Source organism: Vipera berus, assembly GCF_964194415.1.
Source record: "Vipera berus genome assembly, chromosome: 1".
NCBI classification, from domain to species: Eukaryota; Metazoa; Chordata; class Lepidosauria; order Squamata; family Viperidae; genus Vipera; species Vipera berus.
The window spans coordinates 76,117,995-76,137,709 of record NC_138202.1 but is presented as its reverse complement, the minus strand read 5'-3'; the positions used below and the strand labels follow the sequence as shown (position 1 = coordinate 76,137,709).

At 42.7% G+C, this 19,715-nt stretch overlaps 1 protein-coding gene across 1 annotated transcript in view; it reads right to left on the bottom strand.

Annotated features, from left to right (window-relative positions):
• Nucleotides 1-19,434, bottom strand: part of LRP4 (LDL receptor related protein 4) — a gene marked incomplete at both ends in the record, with an annotated part of 101,145 nt that extends 81,711 nt beyond the window's left edge. Inside the window, one exon of the mRNA XM_081315059.1 lies at nucleotides 19,335-19,434. Coding sequence (XP_081171185.1) covers nucleotides 19,335-19,434 — 100 coding nt within the window. The remainder of the gene's footprint in view (nucleotides 1-19,334) is intronic.
• Nucleotides 19,435-19,715: the final 281 nt, after the last annotated feature.

Sequence of the window (19,715 nt, the reverse complement as noted above, 5' to 3'; positions counted from 1 at the left end):
AGACATGGATCAACATATCTGTCGAACATTCTATTCTTATGAATATGAAAATATTATATATTCACATACAATCATTATCCTTTCACTGAAGTGGCTTCTCTTTATTTCTTAGTAGAAGATTCACAAAAATAATACTATTCCAGCACAAAGCTCAAGATTAATTCAAATATATGGGCATAAGCATTTGACATATTGTTCCCAATTCACATATATGAGCTGTACATTCTTTAGAAATAATTGAAAAGGGGGGGGGGGCTTTACTTCATGAGGAAGCATGAGTTCAGTTTCTTTTTGAAACAGTCATGCCACTTACGAAGCTACTGTCTGAGCCTGAAAAGCCAAAGCTTATTTAATGAACCCTTTTAATTAGTCCACTCATTAAATCAGTTATGTCTTTCTTCAGGCTTGTCTGAAAACCAGAAAAATAAGAGGCACTGAAAGCATGCTTCCAGATAATTTTCAAAGCATACACATCCTTCTCCATTTTGAGCGATGGTGTTTTTCTCCCTCCCCATGTATATTTTTCCCTAAGGCTAAATACAGTTACCTACAGGTAGAAAACTGGTGGAAAAAGAAGAACATTTAAATGTGGTTTTATATTTTTGCAAACAGTAGGTGAAATATGTATCCAAAATTAAATACATAATCCATTTAAAACAATAATTCTTCTGCTTTGCATTATTAATTAAAATAAGCAGGTGTAACATTTTATGTTACTAACAATTTAAAATACCTGGAAAACACAATGCAAAATTACTGTAGAAATACAGTGAGGTTCAACCCAGCTAGTGCAGTAATTCTTTTCTTGCACACTGTATATGCCAATTCTTTTCTCTCTGCAGGTACCCTGCAACCCATTCTGATTTCTTTTTTTCCCCATTTCCCCAGCTTTCTACAGAACACCCTGTAGTACTGTCAGTATTATAAATCCTTATACAGAATCTTCTATTACCCAGTTACCATGCAAATAACAATAGCAGAGTTGGAAGGGACCTTGGAGATCTTCTAGTCCAGTGGTGTCAAATTGCCGGCCCGCGGGTCAGATGTGTCATGCCGAAACCGCGCCCACCCCATAGCCGGCAATGGGAAAAAAAGTCATCACATGTTGTGACACGTCACTTGACGTTGCGAGTTTGACACCCCTGTTCTAGTCCAACCCCTATCTCAAGTAGGAAACCTTGCTTGATAATATAATAATACATTATATCAGACATGTCAAACACAAGACCCGGGGGCCGGATCCGGCCCGCGAAGTGGTTTCATGTGGCCCGCGAAGCCATCCTGGAAACAGTGAGGGAACGGCCCCCACTGCCTTGGCCCTGGCCCAGAGACCCTCCTTTTGCCAGAGACCCTCAGATCTGTCCCACTCCTGCCCAGGCCCCCATAGGCACCCTTGATGCGAACGATGTAGAGCTGGCCACGCCCACCCAGTAGGCCATACGCACTCTAGCCACGCCCACCCAGTAGGCCACGCCCACCCTGGCCATACCCACCCGGCCCCTTGAGGGCAACCGCAATGCTGATGCGGCCCTCAATGAAATTTGAGTTTGACACCCCTGCATTATATTATTATTAATATTATTATTATTAATATACAAATAATAGTGCATATAGTTTCTCTGTTCACACAATGTTTCCAGATTTCAAAGCCCCCCCCATATAAATTCCATTACAAGAACTAAAATATCTCCTCCTTTCTCCTCAATATCTGTTTTATATCCTACATTAACACTTCAGTATGCCTATTTTGCATATGCCATTCAAACCAAAGACTTTCATCTTCTTCTTTTGAGGCTTCCCACCACCACATCACCTAGCCTGACTCCTGGTTTTTGGTGGTGTCCTCTTCCTCCTCCTCCCATCCATACAAACACACCTCTTTTTTTAGCACTTTTTGTCTTTGAACTTTTCTCCTACATGAATTCTCAAATATGTCACTTCAATGCCGAGTCAGAAAGACAGAAGCAGCTGAATATGTAAGACCTGCAAACTGATAGAATGCCAGCCCTGTGCCTTATATCAAGATGAGCTTGTAGAAATATTGCTGCTTCCAAGTAATTTTAAATATTTTGTGCGCATCACACATTAAAAAAAATTCCCCTACACAGATTTATCTACACACTAAAAAGAACAAAGTTCCCATGACCTCAAACACCCACTAAGTAGACAGAAACTGGCCAAGACCAATTTAATTTTGAAGAGGAGAACTCAGAAAGAGGCAAAGATTTAAAAGAAACGGAACAACTTGGCAGACCAATGAGCAAAAGTAGATTTCCTGCCAAAGGCATTTTGCCCTTTCAAGTGGAGTGGAGGAGAGCACAGGCATAAGAAGAAGTGTGGAAGATAGATGGGTCTTTCAGCAATGAAGGGTTTATTCTTCCCCAACACCAACACCAATCCTAACACACACACACTTTTACTCCCTATCTGGTTCATTCCATGAAAAGAGCAAAAAATTGAAGAAGATACTGTTTTGATGTTCCTGGAAAAGCTAGTAGAAATATACTTCTGGTGCCGGCAGCAGAGAGGAAATGTTTCTCGCAGTGTTTTTCTGCAGCCAGCGTTGGACCTGCTTAATGCACACCTATCCCAAAGAATAAAGATAAAGGGTTCAAAGCAGAGCTCGGTCCAAGACAGAACCAGAACATTTCTGAGCCCAGCCTATCGTCTTTCTGCACTAATCTCTCTTCCAACTCACAAGTGTCCACAGATCTGAAAAGGTCCTATCAAACATTTATCAGGAACGGTTACATGCAGTATTTTGACATGCGATATTTTGATGGCTACTTTGAGAATTTAGAGAGTTCTTTCTAAACAGGAGAAAACAATAGTTTTTTCTAATGGCTAACAGCACACATCTAATAGGGTGAAACGGAAGTAACAGAGGTCATAAAAGAGGGGCAATAAAAACAAAAGGAAGAAAAAGATTGGCTGCAAATCCCTGCTTTACTTGATGCCTCAACATTAATGGGACTTACAGTTTTAAAAAAATCCTCTGCCAAATTGCAGTGGTAACATAAATAGGAAGAAGCTGTTAAGAAATACAAGAAAAGAGATTAAAAACTTAACCTTACTTGATAAAAGGCAGCATGTTAATAATTAATACAGTATTGTAGATATTGTAGCCTCATTCCTGATCTCTAGGGATGATGGAAAACTTTCCTTGGCTTGAAAGGTATTATGAACAAATCTCATTTTTACTTCTTATAAAACATGTATATCAAAATGCAATTTTTGGATACACTTCTCTGATTAAAATGTGCAAATAAATTGCTATGAATTTAATCAAAATTTACACAGTATAAATTAGACCACATTAATGGTACCACCTGCCTGGGCCCAACTACATTAGACATTACATTTCCAATCACATTTCACATTTCCCATGCTAAGGAACAACTAAACTGCTGAAGCCATTTACAGGCAGTCCTCAATTTACAACCATTTATTTATGTGACTGTTGAAAGTTACGATGGTGCTGGGAAAAAGTGATTTACAACAAGTCCTTGCACTTATGACTGTTGCAGTGTTATTATTATTATTTATTAGATTTATATACCGCCCTTCTCCAGAGGGACTCAGGGCGGTGTACAGGGCAATTAAAATATAACATACATACAAACATACAAAAGTTAAAAATAGATTAAATTAAATTTAGCCCCAAACAAAATAAGTTAAATTATGAAATTTAAAACCCCAATCCCTCAGTCCAGGCCGGCAAGCTCGAATAACCAGGTTTTCAGGTCACGGCGAAAAGAGCGAAGGTCGGGAGCCATCCGGAGCTCCACAGGCAGCTGATTCCAGAGGGCAGGCATGCCCACAGAGAATGCTCTCCCCCTGGGGGCCGCCAGCCGGCACTCCCTGACCGACGGCACCCTGAGAAGACCCTCTCTGTGGGAGCGCACGGGGCGATGGGAAGTTGATGCCGGCAGCAGGTGCTCCCGTAAATAATCCGGACCCATGCCATTTAGGGCTTTATAGGTCATCACCAGCACCTTGGATCTCACCCGGAGGACAACTGGGAGCCAATTCAGCTCGAGGAGAAGAGGCGTTACATGGGAGTATCGGGAGACCCCCATCACAACTCACGCGGCTGCATTCTGCACCAGCTGAAGCCTCCAAATGGTCCTCAAGGGCAGCCCCATGTAGAGAGCATTGCAGTAGTCTATTCGAGAGGTCATGAGCGCATGAGTGACTGTATGTAGGGCATCTTGGTCCAGATAAGGCCGCAACTGGTGCACCAGGCGAACCTGGGCAAAGGCCCCCCTGGCCGCAGCTCCTATGTGATCTTCCAAACTCAACTGTGAGTCAAGGAGGACGCCCAAGTTGCAAGCCCTATCTACGGGGGGGGTAACACCTCACCCCCCCATAGTTAAAGATGGAATAGGCTGGATTGCCCGAGATGCCGGTATGTACAACCACTCGGTCTTGTCGGGATTAAGTCGAAGCCTGTTCCTCCCCATCCAGACCCGAACCGCCTCCAGGCAATGGGACATCACATCGAGGGCATCACTGGGTTGGTTTGGGGTGGAGATGAAAAGCTGGGTATCATCAGCATAGTGATGATACCCGACCCCAAAACCACGAATGATCTCACCCAGCGGCTTCATATAGATGTTGAACAGGAGGGGCGAGAGGACCGACCCCTGAGGAACTCCACAAACGAGAGGCCTCGAGGCCGACCTCTGCCCTCCTGCCAATACCGACTGCGAACGACCCAGGAGGTAAGAGGATAACCACTGTAAAACAGTGCCACCCACTCCCAACCCCCTGAGGCGCCACAGTAAGATACCATGGTCGATTGTATCAAAAGCCGCTGAGAGGTCTAATAGGACTAGGACAGAGGAGAAACCCCTGTCCCGAGCCCGCCAGAGATCATTCATCAGCGCGACCAATGCCGTCTCCGTGCTGTACCCGGGTCTGAAACCCAATTGGTACAGGTCCAGATAGTCAGCTTCCTCCAGGAACAAAGGGAGCTGATGCGCCACCACGCTCTCAACAACCTTCGCAAGGAAGCGAAGGTTGGAGACCGGACGATAGTTGTTCTAAATGGCTGAGTCCAGGGCAGGCTTCTTGAGGAGAGACCTCACCACTGCCTCCTTCAAGGCGGCAGGGAAGCTACCCTCTCTCAATGAAGCAGTTATTACTGCCTCGTATCCCCTCCCGAGCTGCATACACCAGCCAGGAGGGGCACGGGTCCAATAGACACGTGGTAGAGCTTAGCCTCGCCATGATCCTGTCCAGCTTCTATTCTACTCTACTCTACTCTACTCTACTCTACTCTACTCTACTCTACTCTACAGGAAAAATATGTATGGAGGAAAAGACAGAATAACTTCACAATACCTTTCGATTTCAAGTGTTAATGGCTGTTTCTAGAAGGATGCACTTTTTCTTTCCAAATAATACATCTTATGCTTTAAAGTTAAAATATTAATTTTCAAAGAAACCTAAGGCTTTAGTCTGGCCACATGAGTTTCAGCTGCACATGCAAGAAAGAGATGCATGAATGGAAGAACAGATCACTGCCAACTGCATTGGGATGGCATCATATGGAAGTGGGACTATTAGCACAGTATGAATTAGCATCCAGATCAGCAAGCTAAGAAAGAACCCAGCTAGAAAGTAAGGACCCTAAATAAAGACAATCATAACTTCTGAATGCAAAAACAAAGATGCGTGAAAGATCATTAAGCCTGCTAAAATTTTCACTAGACTGAAATGAAGCTGCAAAAGAATTTCCAATCTTTTTTTTTTTAAAAAAAATACTGATTTCTGGCATTCTTCGTTACAACTTTAAAACAATGGCTATCTATATAAATTATTTTGTAACCAGGCACTCAATTTCAAGTCAGGTAAGGAAACTTTGTTGTCATAGCATCATTCACCGAACAATGGGTTTTATGTATTTACTTAATGACAAAATTCCTATACAGTAGTTCCTAACTGCTCATGACTCAGGATAGTTTACAAAGAAAATTAACCACAAATAAACATAAAACCTATCCAAGCAACTTGGTGTACTCAAAGCCAGTCAAAATAGAATGGTTTCCATAGCTTTGCAAAATGCCAAACTACTCTTCCAGTCAGTAGTTGAGTCATCGTGTTTTAGACTAGCTGAAGATTGTCAGCTGGCTTCAGGGGCCACCCCAGGGAAATTGTACTGTAGTCTTACTTCAAGGTGATAAAGGTGTGAGGTTACTGTTGCAAGGACATTCTGACTCAAAATGCCCACAAGTGGCACGCACACCAGCCAAAGTTGGGCAAAGCCACTGCCTGATGCTTAAACAGGAGTTGAAACTCCAGAAGGACTCTCAAGTCACTGATACACACATTAAGGAAAGTGCAAGTCTACCCACAGTCATCTTAGGGATCAAGGTCAAATGATATTGTTTGCCTACACACAGCAGCTCCATCTTTAAGGATTTTATCTGAGTTTGTTTGTTTCACTCAACCCGCTATTTGCAGCCTCAGTACACTGGAGATTTCCTAGACCTTCCTGTAGTGGTGACACATAGTTATGTGTCATCAGTCCCCTGACAATACCTAATTCCAAAACCAACAAATTATCTATCTCTTCCAGGAGTTTCATGGAGATATAAAGAGAATGTGGGAGAGAACTGGGCCCTGAGGTGCCCCCATTGATGGAGCCAAGCCAACTGCTCTTCTCTCCACCCTCTGACTCAGAGATCACCAACCTTTTCATGCTGGCAGCCCGGAGGGAAAAGGAGCAGCTGAGAAATTTGTGGCCCTGTTTGCGCATGCACACAGGCACTAGCCACTGCCACTGCTAGCCCCGCATGCATGCACAAATGGGCTGTGCAACCCACATGCACACTAGCAGCCTTGTTTGTGCATGTGCGCATGCGCTAGCCCCATGGGCTAGCGCGAGTGGGGGTGAGTGCGTGCGCTGATCAGCCTATCCCGCAGCCACAATAGGCCACAGCCCGGTAGTGGGTCGCGGCCCATAATTTGTGGACCCATGCTCTGACTAATACTGCAGAATTGGGCCTCTTATTCTCAACCCCCACAATCAATTCATCAGGGTATCATGTTTGATAGCATCAAATGCTTCTGAAAAATGCTTCTGGTCCAACAATACCAAATACAGCACATTCTGATAGGATTCTCTGTACCTGGACTCATTGTCTTCTTCAAAGTCTTCCTACAAATGAAAGATTAGAGATTAAACAGAAATTATCCAATATGACTGGATCAAGAGGCATCTCCTTAAACTGTACCATCTAAAAATATGTGAGGTGAATTGAATCAAGTCCGTCACAAACTAGAAAACTAAAACACTTGCCCTTTTTGTATTTGCTGAATTCACAAATATTACAGTCCAACAGAACAAAACTCTCTTCATTTCAAAACAAATTGGCTGGAACTATCATTGCTGAATTTGTCACATGCATTTCCATCATCAAAGAATGCTACACAATCCACCACACTCCAAAGCCGCAATTACAAAACAGACTGTTACCATAATATGGCAAATGCTGTGTAAAAGCACCGGAAAAAACTTACATTCAAACAAACAGGCAAACATAAAATACCACACTGCTTTTTATATTACTAAACATTGGTCTAAAGGAAGGGAGGGGATAATTACTACCTATTTGGTCTTTAGAGGGACGCGGTGGCTCAGTGGGTTAGGACGCTGAGCTTGTCGATCGGAAGGTCGGCAGTTTGGCGGGTCGAATCCCGAGTGCCGCGTAACAGAGTGAGCGCCTGTTACTCGTCCCAGCTTCTGCCAACCTAGCAGTTCGAAAGCACGTAAAAATGCAAGTAGAAAAATAGGGACCACTACGGTGGGAAGGTAACAGCGTTCCGTGCGCCTTTGGCGTCTAGTCATGCCGGCCACATGACCACGGAGATGTCCTCGGACAAGCGCTGGCTCTTCGGCTTTGAAACGGAGATGAGCACCGGCCCCTAGAGTCGGAAACGACTAGCACGCATGTGCGGGGGAACCTTTACCTTTACCTTTACTATTTGGTCTTTGGGAAATATAAAGAATGAAAAACCTTTGAAGGTCAAAATCCAACATAACTGTGTCAATGAGTCAAAGATGCCACAAACCCAATGCTAAAAGCTGAACCTTTTTAATCATGTTAACTTCAGGGGCAACAGCTACTATTACTGTTCTCTGTCAAGATATATGTAAAATGCAGACAGATGGCTATTAAATACAATTAATGCAATGTGAGTATGTTCAAGACAAAAGAATACCAGCCAAATGAGACCTTAATGCAGGGGTGTCAAACTCAATTTCATTGAGGGCCGCATCAGCATTGCGGTTGCCCTCAGGGGGCCGGGTGGGTATGGCCAGGGTGGGCGTGGCCTACTGGGTGGGCGTGGCTAGAGTGCTTATGGCCTACTGGGTGGGCATGGCAGCTCTACATCGTTCGCATCAAGGGTGCCTATGGGGGCCTGGGCAGGAGTGGGACAGATCTGGGGGTCTTTGGCAGAAGGAGGGTCTCTGGGTCAGGGCCAAGGCAGTGGGGGCCGTTCCCTCACTGTTTCCAGGATGGCTTCGCGGGCCGCATGAAACCATTTCGCGGGCCGGATCTGGCCCCCGGGCCTTGTGTTTGACATGTCTGCCTTAATGGGAAGTATATTCTAAAAAAAAAAGAATCATATTCCAGCAATGAATTATTATTTTTTTTTAAAAAACAATCAAGCTCAGTTTGGATAATATTTCTTTGGAGCTACAGGAGCTTCTTCCTCACCTGAAGCATAGTAGTTACCTGTTTTAGCACTGGCAACTATCTGTGTAGCCACAATACAAAACAATAAAATGACAGAAGGGTTTCTTCACGACAGTTTCTGGTAGCCAATGCAATTCTATTTAATATTGTAAGCAACTTAATTTCTCTCCTAGAAGAAATTCCTAAATGCTTGAGAAACCTAAGTATGGATTTACACCTACTTTTTCTTCACCAAATCAAAACAAAATATTAATCAACCTTTTAAAACAGCTCCCCGATGTCTGAGCCCACAATGCTGGAAACACTGTTTATTATGAGCACTAACTATATGTTGGGTGCTTTGACAATCCCAATAAAACATACATTTTGTAAATCTGCTTCTCAAACTTCTAGTACTTGTTTGGGCTTGAGCAATGTGAAAATGATACTTTAAAAACGACCAGGCAGAGAAAACAAACAGTCAACCCAAAATACCACTTCCAAACCTCAAAAAAAAGGCATCAACCGGTCAAACTTCTCTACATAAAACATTTGTACAGCAGCACAAAAAAGAATTTAAAAACTGCCCTGATAATGAATATCACACAATGATACAGAGATGTATACATTAGTAAAATCTACTTTCAGTCACTTTGAAAATGTAACAATGTATCAGATTACAATATCAAAATTTTAGTTCTGCTATATAATTTCCATTACTATAAATCCATTCTCCTAAAGTTTGTATTTCAGAAAAAGAGAAAAGGACTTACCAGATTATATCTCGGTCCTGTGTCAATTAAGGACTATCTATCTTTCCCAATAGATGCCATCTGTAATTGGTTAGGACAACCCATAAAGTATTAAAACAATGTAATTATCTGCTCAAATGATCCTTACCTCTCTAGCATAGTTTTCCCAACCTGTTGCTGCTAACATGTAATGCACATCAAGAACAAAAAACAACAGGTAGTGGTCTTGTAGTATGGAAATGATAGGACTCTGCCACATCGAGAGAACAGGTTGATCAAGGTTGCCCTAACCAGTTTACAGGTGGCATTTTATTTTCTCATAAACAAAATATCCCAAATTAATTGCACTGTACCACTAAAACACTAGTAAGCCCTTCTCTCTCTCTCTGTGTGTGTGTGTGTGTGTGTGTGTGTAAATTCAAAGTTTGTAAACTATTACTGTATCATCTTTCCACATCTATTATTAGTGGTACATTAAAAATAACATTTATCATCTATTTATCTATCTATCTACCGTATCTATCTATCTATCTATCTATCTATCTATCTATCTATCTATCTATCTATCTATCTATCTTCCTACTATTTCCCCACAAGTGCACAATCTGCTTTTGTGGGAGGGGCAGAACCAACCAAGTGTTGATCCATTAGTTTTTGACAGGAGTTGACTGACCAGCTTGTCACTCAAGCCTGACATTGTGGTCTGAGAGTGACTGGCCAAGTCACCCAGCCAGCTTTCATGGCTCAGGTAGATGAAGAACTCACAGTATCCTGGTTTCTAGCCTGGTGCCTTAACCACTAAAATAAATTGTCTTTCTTTTAAAAAAATCTTTCAAACAATCTGTATAATTTAGAATTTAAATCCCATTATTCCTAGCACAGTAGCAACCAGCGGATCTTGCACTGTTTGGACAGAATGGCACCAGCAGCAAATTGCAAGTTCTGCCCGTTTGGGTGTACATGCAAAGCTTGTAAGAAAAACAGCAGAGCGTGCATTACACTGCTGCTTTAATCAGTCTGCTGCCCCCAAGGCGGTTAGCTGAGTAGGTTGATGATCCTGGGAGTTAGTAACTTAGCATGTTTGAAAGGTTCCAAATTGCGCAATTTTAGGTCTGTATTGTTTCTACCCCCTTTTTTACATCTGCAAACTAAGGAAACACAAACTAGCAAAGTTCCTAAGAGGTTAAACTGCACTATTATGGAAGTATGCAACTTACTGAAGAAGAAAAAAAACATATAATTAACCTACAGTTTTAATGTGTTGAAGCTAATTAAATCTACTACTTAAACACACATTAGTTTGACATGTATTTACTAACTCTGTTGCTGGTTCTCCCCAGATATCAAACAATCTTCCAATACAAAGGAACATCTTAAATTTTTATAAATGTTGCATTGATTGTATGCATTGCAACCTGTGAGTGGTGCTTACTGGCCACAAAACAGGATATTCAAACCCTTAAAATTCACAGTACAGGAAAAATGTTAAAATGTTACTTGGAATTTGCTAAACCAAGACAAAAAATTATTTAAAGATTTCAAGGGTTTATTTATTCAAAGTACTCCTTTATATATATTGATAAAGTTCCTAGACACAGTAAATTTTCTATGACTTATATAATAGGTGCAATTTCTAAATATTTTCAAAATATTCACCCCAAACCAACAAACAATTGAATAGCTTCAATGTCTGAAGTAGCATAAAAAATAATCCTGTAGGAAAATAAATGGAAAATTTGAGATTCAGTTTTAAAAAAAATTCATAGACTACACAATTGGCAACAACACAACAATTGTGTTCACACAGCATGAAGGTGTAATTTCGATTAACCTTCAGTAGTGAAACATCATTAGACCTAGTGTATATGAAAATAGCCTCCAAGCATCTGCAGAATAAATTTTCATAAGTAGCTAAAACATCTTAATTGTACTAAATACAATTTAGTACAACATATTAATTGGCTCTGGAAGGTCCCATAATCACTGCCTGTCATTAAAATAATTTAGATAATATGGCTTAGAAGATTCATTCTTATGATCTGGCAAAAGAATAAATTTGTAGATTAGCTAGACTCAATATGTTTTTAGATTCATGAGGAAAGGGGTGCCATGTAGATTTAATTATTTTATGTTTTTGTATTTCAATAAATCTGAGTTTGTTTGGAAACACATGGACGTCCCTTACTGGCAGTCATTATCCAGTTGAAGATTAATGATAGTCTTATACAATAGAGCTGTCTTTTTCAAACTGAATGACTTTAAGACGTGTGGAACTCAACTCCCAGAATTCTAAGACTTGACGTCCACACATCTTAAAAGTTGTCCGGTTTGAAAAACATTGCAATTGATCAAAATATCCACATGACACTGAAACCTACACTATATATATATGTGTGTACACAACTATTAAATAGAACTTAATCTGGAGTTATGTAAAGAGAATCACTCTCTATTCATTGTCAGAGCTAGTTTCAGCAAATGAAGCAGATAAATAATAATAATAAACCTTTATTGTCAAAGTACAACATGTGTACATTGAGATTAGCTGAGCCTCCCCCCCCCGTGCTCTCTCCCCCCAACACACAGTGACAACAAACCCTCCATCCCACCACACTATGTGAACCAACTACACCACACACCGGCCTCCCAAGTCAATTCTGCATAAGATTATGTCCCATTTAAAAGATCTAAAACCCAGTGATGGATGCAGTGTGAGCAAGACTGTGAGAGCAATATTATGAACCAATGTCTATTCCTTCTGTCTGTGTGTGTCTGTGTGTGTGTGTGTGTGTGTGTGTGTGTGTGTGTCTGAGAGAGAGAGAGAAGGGGAGAAAGAGATGTTAATGCTTGTACAAAGGAAATAGGGCTTAGATTACAATATTATGCTTGCCATTTTGCAGATTTTGAATCCTCCAGGAGGAGCCACAAGTTGAACAGATATTTCCAAAATCATCTCTCTCTGCTTTCTTGCACATTGAATGAATTGCTAATTCCTATGCTGTAGATGCATTGCTCAACAAGTGAGACTAGAAACTCATGCATGCTTAACATCAAATAAGACTAGAAGCTCTTGCGTGCTATAGTATACAAATTAAATCCCTAAAAGTATAATTCATGTTAATCCATATTGTGTGTGTGTATGTCTAATTTTGGCTGAATATACTATGCGAAACTAGCCAATCATCATTTTTTCAACAAACCACTCTCAACCAAATCGTGGCTTAGTAGATGCTTAAAGCAGAAAATTAGAGTGCAAATGTTTAAAATTCAACTCTTCTATCTAGACGCCTAGTTCATGAAATCAGAGTTTAGCTCTCTATTTGTAAGTAAGTGTAACTTAGCCCCAAGCAAGCGTATTCAATATCACACAGGGCAGGCTCAGTCAAAAAAAAATCAAGATGGCAGATTGATTTTTTTGATTCCCACCCCGTAGATAGTTGTGGAATCAAAGTGTAATATAGAGCTGCTTTCACAGTTGAGTTCACAAAGACGCATCAATTCTTACGTATCATGGCCTCTGCAGAGGACTCGGCTTCAGATAATGGGGAGAAACTGCATGGATTTAAGATTGAAAGAGGCCAAGACGCTAGAGCCCAGCATGATAAACACCTGAGAAGGAACGCAAGACTGCAATGTAGCACTGGAAGGTTATAATTCACTTTTTTTAACAAAAGAGACCCAGTGAAAGGGGAGGAATAGTTATACTGTACCTGCAAGCCTGTAAAATCAATGACATCAAGGATGAAAACTCTGTCAAAAGCATCTAGGTGAATATTAAGGAGAAAACAAACAATAAAGAGGTTGTTGTAAGTGTACTGCAGGCTACCCAACAAGCCAATGATATAGATGAAATTTTTGCAAATCAGATGATTGAAATGTCAAGGACACACACTATTGTAGTAATGGGAGATTTCAACTATTCCAAAATCAACTGCAAATCAAATCTATGACAAGTGGGAAATTCAACAGGTTCTTGCTCTGCCTTGCAAACAAGTTCATTGTCTAAAGGATGACTAAAGGAAGCAGGAGATCAGCTATGTGGTATTTCATTCTTACTAAGGGGGAAGAGAGATATTAATAGATTGAAAAAGTGGAAGTATGAACTTTGGGAGAGAGCGATCCTCATGCGATCCTCAAATTCAGGATATTGCAGATGAAGAGAATGGAAAGTAGCCAGATTAATGTTCTAGATTTCAAAAGACCTTGACTTCAGTGGGCTAGGGGAAAAAGTAGGAAGTACTGGATGGGTGGAAATCCTGAAGGGGACAAAATAATACTTTAGGAGAGTTGCATAATTATAAACAGAGATAATTAAGGCCCAAAAACAAACAATAGCAAACAGAAAGAAAACTGGGAGGCAGCTGATGATGCAATTGTGCTTGCAAAGAACTCTCTGATAAACTAAAAATAAAAATAAAAAAGGACAAATCTAAAAAAATTGTAAAGAGGTGCCCATAGCAAAAGCAGATTATCAAGAAATAACCCAAATAGCGCAAATCTGTAAGGATGGGATCAGGAACACTGAAGTTCAGAATGAGCCAGGGCTTACAATGAGTGCCAAAAATAACCAAGAAAGGGCTTGTCTGTGTACACTATGTGCAAAACAAAAAAGAAACATCAAGGAAAAGGTCAGTCTGCTGGTTGAAGAAAATGGCAAGACAGTGAAGGATAACAGGGAGAAGGCTGAATACTAAATTCTGATTTTGCAGCTGTCTTTTCGCAAAGGGAAAAAGTGGTCCAACCTGTGCACTGGAGACGGGGGATGGGGCAGTAGATAAATATAGGTCATAGTAGATAAGGGACTATGAAAGAACACCTAGCTTCCTGGAATAAATTTAAGTTCTTGAGACCAGATGGATAACATCCCAGGGTGCTAACTGATTCTTGGAGAATTCCTTAAGTACAGGGGAAGTGCCAGAATATTGGAGAAGAATAAAAAGGGGGCCCATGCAACTACAAATCAATCAGCTTGAAGTCAATACTTGGGAAAAACATTAGAAAAGATAAAGAGGTGCGTTTGCAAGCGTTTAGAAAGAAATAAGATCAATACTATCATTTATGATAAGATTGTGCCAGATATTTTTTTTACAGAATGTCTAGATTAATTAGACAGAAATGCTGTGGATGTAGTGTACTTAGACTTCTGCAAAGTTGGGCATAGACTCTTTCTTGATAAAATGGAACATGAGGAATAGTACCACTGCTAGATGGATTTGCAGGCGATCTTTAATGAAACGGTGTCTACATGGAGATACTGTACCTCTGCAGTAGAGGACCTCAGGGTTTTGTCCTAGGGGAGTCCTGTTCAAAATATTCATAAATACTTAGATGATGGGATAGAAGAGATGCCCAGCATATTGCAGGCAACACAAAGTTGCGGGAGGGATTTCTAGTTCCTCCAGGCACAGAGGTGAAAAAGATTTGGATAGACTTGAACACTGAGTCCTATGCAACAAAATGCAGTTTAATAGTAAGAAATACTAGGGTTCTGCGTGTAGGTAGGAAAAAATCAAATACAAAGTACAAGATAGGTGATACCTAGCTCAGAAACTGTACCTAGATATCCTGGCAGACCATCCTGTAGCTGCCAAAAGAGCCAATGCAATCTTGGGCTGCATCAACAACGGAGGTATAATGTCAAGATAATGGGAAGTGATAGTTTCATTCTACACTATGTTAAATCAAACAGCACCTGGAACAGTAATTAGATTTTGGTTGCCAAAACACAAGAAGGATGCTGTAGAAGGATGCTGTGGTATGAAAAGAATGCAAATAACCATGGTGGTGGGCTTAGAGGCTAAATCCTATGAAGGGTGGTTAAAAGAACTGGGAATAAAGAAAAAGCTAAAAGGAAAACATAATAGAAGTCCTCTAATACTTGAAGTGCTGTCACAAAGAATAGGACAGGAATCAACAGATGGAAGCTTTACAGTGATTGAAAATGAAAAACAAGGTAATTGCCTGACTGTGAGAGCTATAAGGCAGCAGAACAGCCTGACTCCTGAAATTATGGGTGCTCCATTACTGGAGATTTTCCAACAATGCATAGGTAAGCTGAGTGGGTCATTGCTTAAGACTACAAGGACACTGCCTTTATATAAACTCAACTTTTGTCCCAAAGATGCTTTTTTCACATCCAAAACTGGACTTCCTTGTTTTTCTTTGAAGACATTTCGCTTCTCATCCAAGAAGCTTCTTCAGCTCTGACTGGATGGTAGGGAATGGAAAGATTTATACTCCTGCAGACAGCTGTTCATTTGCATTCTTTTAGCGAGTGGTTAAAGCTACCAGGAGGCTTATCTGTGTCTTCAGGATCACCTGAGTAGTGCAAATATGTGTGGAGCCTTCTTGGAACTGTTGAAAAGACTGTGTTGTAGACTGGAGATAGTCCAGTTGCCTTGTGAAAAAAGCATCTTTTGGATACCGTAACTATGACCTAGATGACTGAGAATCTCCATAGAGAACTCAATTTTTGCTTTTCCTTCAAATTTTCTTATACATGGATTCTTCTGGTCTCTTAGTCAATGATTTGGCTGTTGATAGACTGTGCATCTTCTTTACTCTGTGGCTGGCTGTTGCTTGGCTAGAAAAGTATTTGATATTTGGCATTTGACAACTATCAAAGTAGATCGCAACCTACTTCTTGGTAAGCTAGAAAAATGTGGGATGGATTTGTAACTGGCTGACAAACCATACTCAACAAGTAGTCCTCAATGGTACTACATCCACATGGAGAGAAGTAAGCAGTAGGGTACCACAAGATTCCGTCTTAGGCCCAGTACTCTTCAATGTCTTCATCAATGACTTAATTAGGGAATTGAAGGGAAACTCATCAAATTTGCAGATGACACTAAGCTGTCAGGAATAGCCAACACCCCAGAAGACATGCTCAGGATCTTGACAGACTTGAACAATGGGCCCTATCTAGCAAATGAAATTTAATGTGGAGAAAAGCAAGGTTTTACACCTGGGCAGGAAAAACCAAAGTTACAAGTGCAGGGGGCTGGACTAGAAGACCTCCAAGGTCCCTTCCAGCTCTATTCTGATTCTGAAAATTCTGAAAAGCGAGCAAATCACATGCAAAGCATGGTGACTTCTCTGGGGAAGAAGTGAGAGACTGTATATGGGGTACACATGCATTCTAAATATAGTCCAAACTTAAGCCTCGATCTCAGTATTTCCTATTGAGGGAGGTGCAGAAAAATAATGCTTGAACAGGGCTTGTGACACAAAGGTTAGTTGTCTTAAGTCACCCTGGCATACAATGTTCTGGCAGATATCAACATGCAGCCACTTACAAGCAAGCATGACAAATGACCTATACTTTACAGCAAGCATCCCTAGATGGGTCATTAACTGCCAGGACACATTAAAATAGAAGCACCTGGAGCGAGAGCCAAAATAAAATTCTATCCAGTCTCTTAGCTTGAGAAAGATCCAGCCTTTAAATTTTTTCACCCAGATTCAGCTTTGTTAATACTGAAACTTTGAAAAGTTGTGGGTTAGAGTTGGGCGTTTGAACCAATTACTTCCAAACTATTAATCTTCCTCAGGTTCTGATAAGAACAGAACTGTTCAGGCTAAAGTCATTTTTCCTGGTGCCCCAGGCAGGAGGGGGGTGGAGGGGAGGGAGGGAGAATCCAAGAGAATGATGAGAGCCCTGATTTCTAAAGCAGAAACTTCCTGCGACTTTAAATCAGCATCTGGAAAGACAGGTGGATGAAATTACATGGAAGCCAAAAGAAACCTTAGAACAGACAGTTGTGCCATTCTTCACAGAACCCTTTGTAGAACATTGTCAACCCATTCTTAATTGGTATATTTTTGCTTCCCACTAGTATTAATTAATCCTCTCTTTTAGCACCAAGCACAAGCAACCACTGTTTTCTTTCCCCCACCCCCATATCTAGTTGTTAAATACTCCTGCAAAACAATCAGAGCAGCTGAGTTAACATCTCCAGGAATTTTCGACAGTAAATCCTCTTTTGGGAAACATGCTCCCAAATCATTCAAAAGGAGAGGGAGCCAAATTCCGCCAAATTGGAGCTGTACCTTTAAGGAGTTCACCTAGCAGAAAAAGCAGCTGCATTCCTATGGAGAAGGGGCTGCTGTCCTGACACGCAACAGAGGCTAGAAATAACCTGCACGCACACAACCTTCCAGCATCAAATCCAACCATACAACAAACAGCCTCTCTCTCTCTCTCTCTCACTCATCCAGAGAGTAGAAAGACATAAAGGGAGAAAGGAAGGAAAGAAAGAAGGAAGAGGGATGGGAAGGAGCTCACTTTACCGAATCGGAAAAAGGGGGAGAGCGCCAAGGCATCAAAAGGATCAAAGCTGCCTTTTTTAGGGGAGGAAAAGTCGTTTCAAGGCACGCGAAGGAAGCAGAAGACCCCCTTTTGCTGCGGCTTTGTCGGAATCCGGCTTGGCTGATGGAAAAGGAGCTTTGAAGGCTCTGCGATAGGGAAAATTGATCAATGGCCTGAGCAGATCCGGCATGCATGCCTTTTGAGCGAAACGCAGCGCATCCCCCCGCCCCCCCCCAACAGGAACGAGGCGCACGTATGGCGGGTGGGAGAAAGACAATGGCAAGTTGGGAAGAAAAGCAGCAGCAGGTAGCCAGTGCGACGGGATGCCCTCCGCGCTGGCGCCAGAAACATTCAGCGACCGCTTGCAAATTAGCAACGCCGTCGCCGCTCCACCCTCCCGCGCGTGAGAAGCCTTAATTTTCCCCCCCTTCTTTTTATCGAAGTTCATCAAAGCTTTAACCCCTGCGCCCCCCCCCCTTTTTTGTGGTCTTTTTCTTCTTCTTGTACAAAAGGAGAATAAAGTTTTCGGAGACGAGTTGGGTGAGAGAGAGAGATACACAATTCGGTCTTGGAAAGCCAGGGACTTGCTGAATTAGAAACGAGGATCTGCGCACATGCAAAAGTGCTGAAATTTCACTTCCTTTGGCCAGCGTGCAATTCTCCTCCAAGGGAGCACTTCACCTCTCCGGTGACTTTTAGGTACAGATTCCGAGACACGGGGTCGAAAGTGAAAAGCGAGGGAAGCGAGAGAGATCGACCAGACGATCACCGGGAGCGAGATAGATGATATAGATATAGATATAGATATAGATATAGGGGTGTGTGTGTGTGTGTGTGTGTGTGTGTGTGTTACTAAGTAGGGTGACTAGTTCTCAGCGAGTTCCCTCAGAACGAAACCTTACTGGGAAAAGAGGGACCATAAGCGCGCACAGGATTACAGCCCAGACTGGGTGCCCGGCAAAAAAAAATGAGGCTGGCTTAGTTGTAGGTCGAGGTTTTATCAAGCCACCCGGCCAATATAGTACGTTTCGCTATCTTGTACGAATTCACCCGGGAGTCGGAGCAGCAGCTGAGCTCGGATCAAGGCAGCTGCAGACGTCCCGAGCCTTCGGGGGTGGGTGTGTGGGTGGCGGGCACCGCGCCTTGCGGGGAGACTGATCAGACCCGAGATTTCACCCGGCAACTGGCCGGCAGACCCGAAAGCGAGAACAGAGGGTGGCCCTGAGCATCCCTTTACCGTCAGCCCCGACCGATTCCAGCAGCGCAACAACAGTACGAGATCCATCCAACACGCAGACCATCCCGGAACCTCTCACCGCCTGCGCGCACCGGGAGGCCGCGGCGGCGGCGTGGGGTGGGGGGAGAAGATTATAATAATAATAATAATTTTAATTATATACCGCCCTTCTCCCGAAGGACTCAGGGCGGTGAAGAGGGCAAACGTATAAAAATGCAAAGATACCAAAGTTAAAGATTGCCCCAGGCGACTCCCGCTCCCCAATCCCCAAGACACAGGCGCGCCCCAATCTCCGCAGCGCCCGCGGTGGGGAGCGCGGGAACGGGGAGTCCCTCGGACGCGCCTACCTCGCACGTAGACCGGGGCTTCCCAAGGCGGCGAAGGCAGCAGCAGCAGCAGCAACAACAACGGCGGCCACCGGAGCCAGACGCCCCCGAGCCGCCTCATGGTGGCGAGCGACCCCTGCCGCAGCTCTCGCCCTGGCCCGAGCGAGACTTTCCCCTCCTTCGCAGCCGCAAAAAAAGAAAAAGAAAAAGAAAGAAAGAAAGTTGGAGCGCTGCGGCTGGGGTGGCGGCTCCCTTTCGCCCTTCTCCCGGAGCTGCCGGCCGACTTGGCTCCGGCCGCCACCAGACGCCCGGACGGCTCTCCTCCGCCTCGTCGTCGGCGCGTCGGGGCTGCTCTGGGGTCCAAGCGCGGCGCCCGCTTTTGCTCCGTCTCCCAGCGCTGCA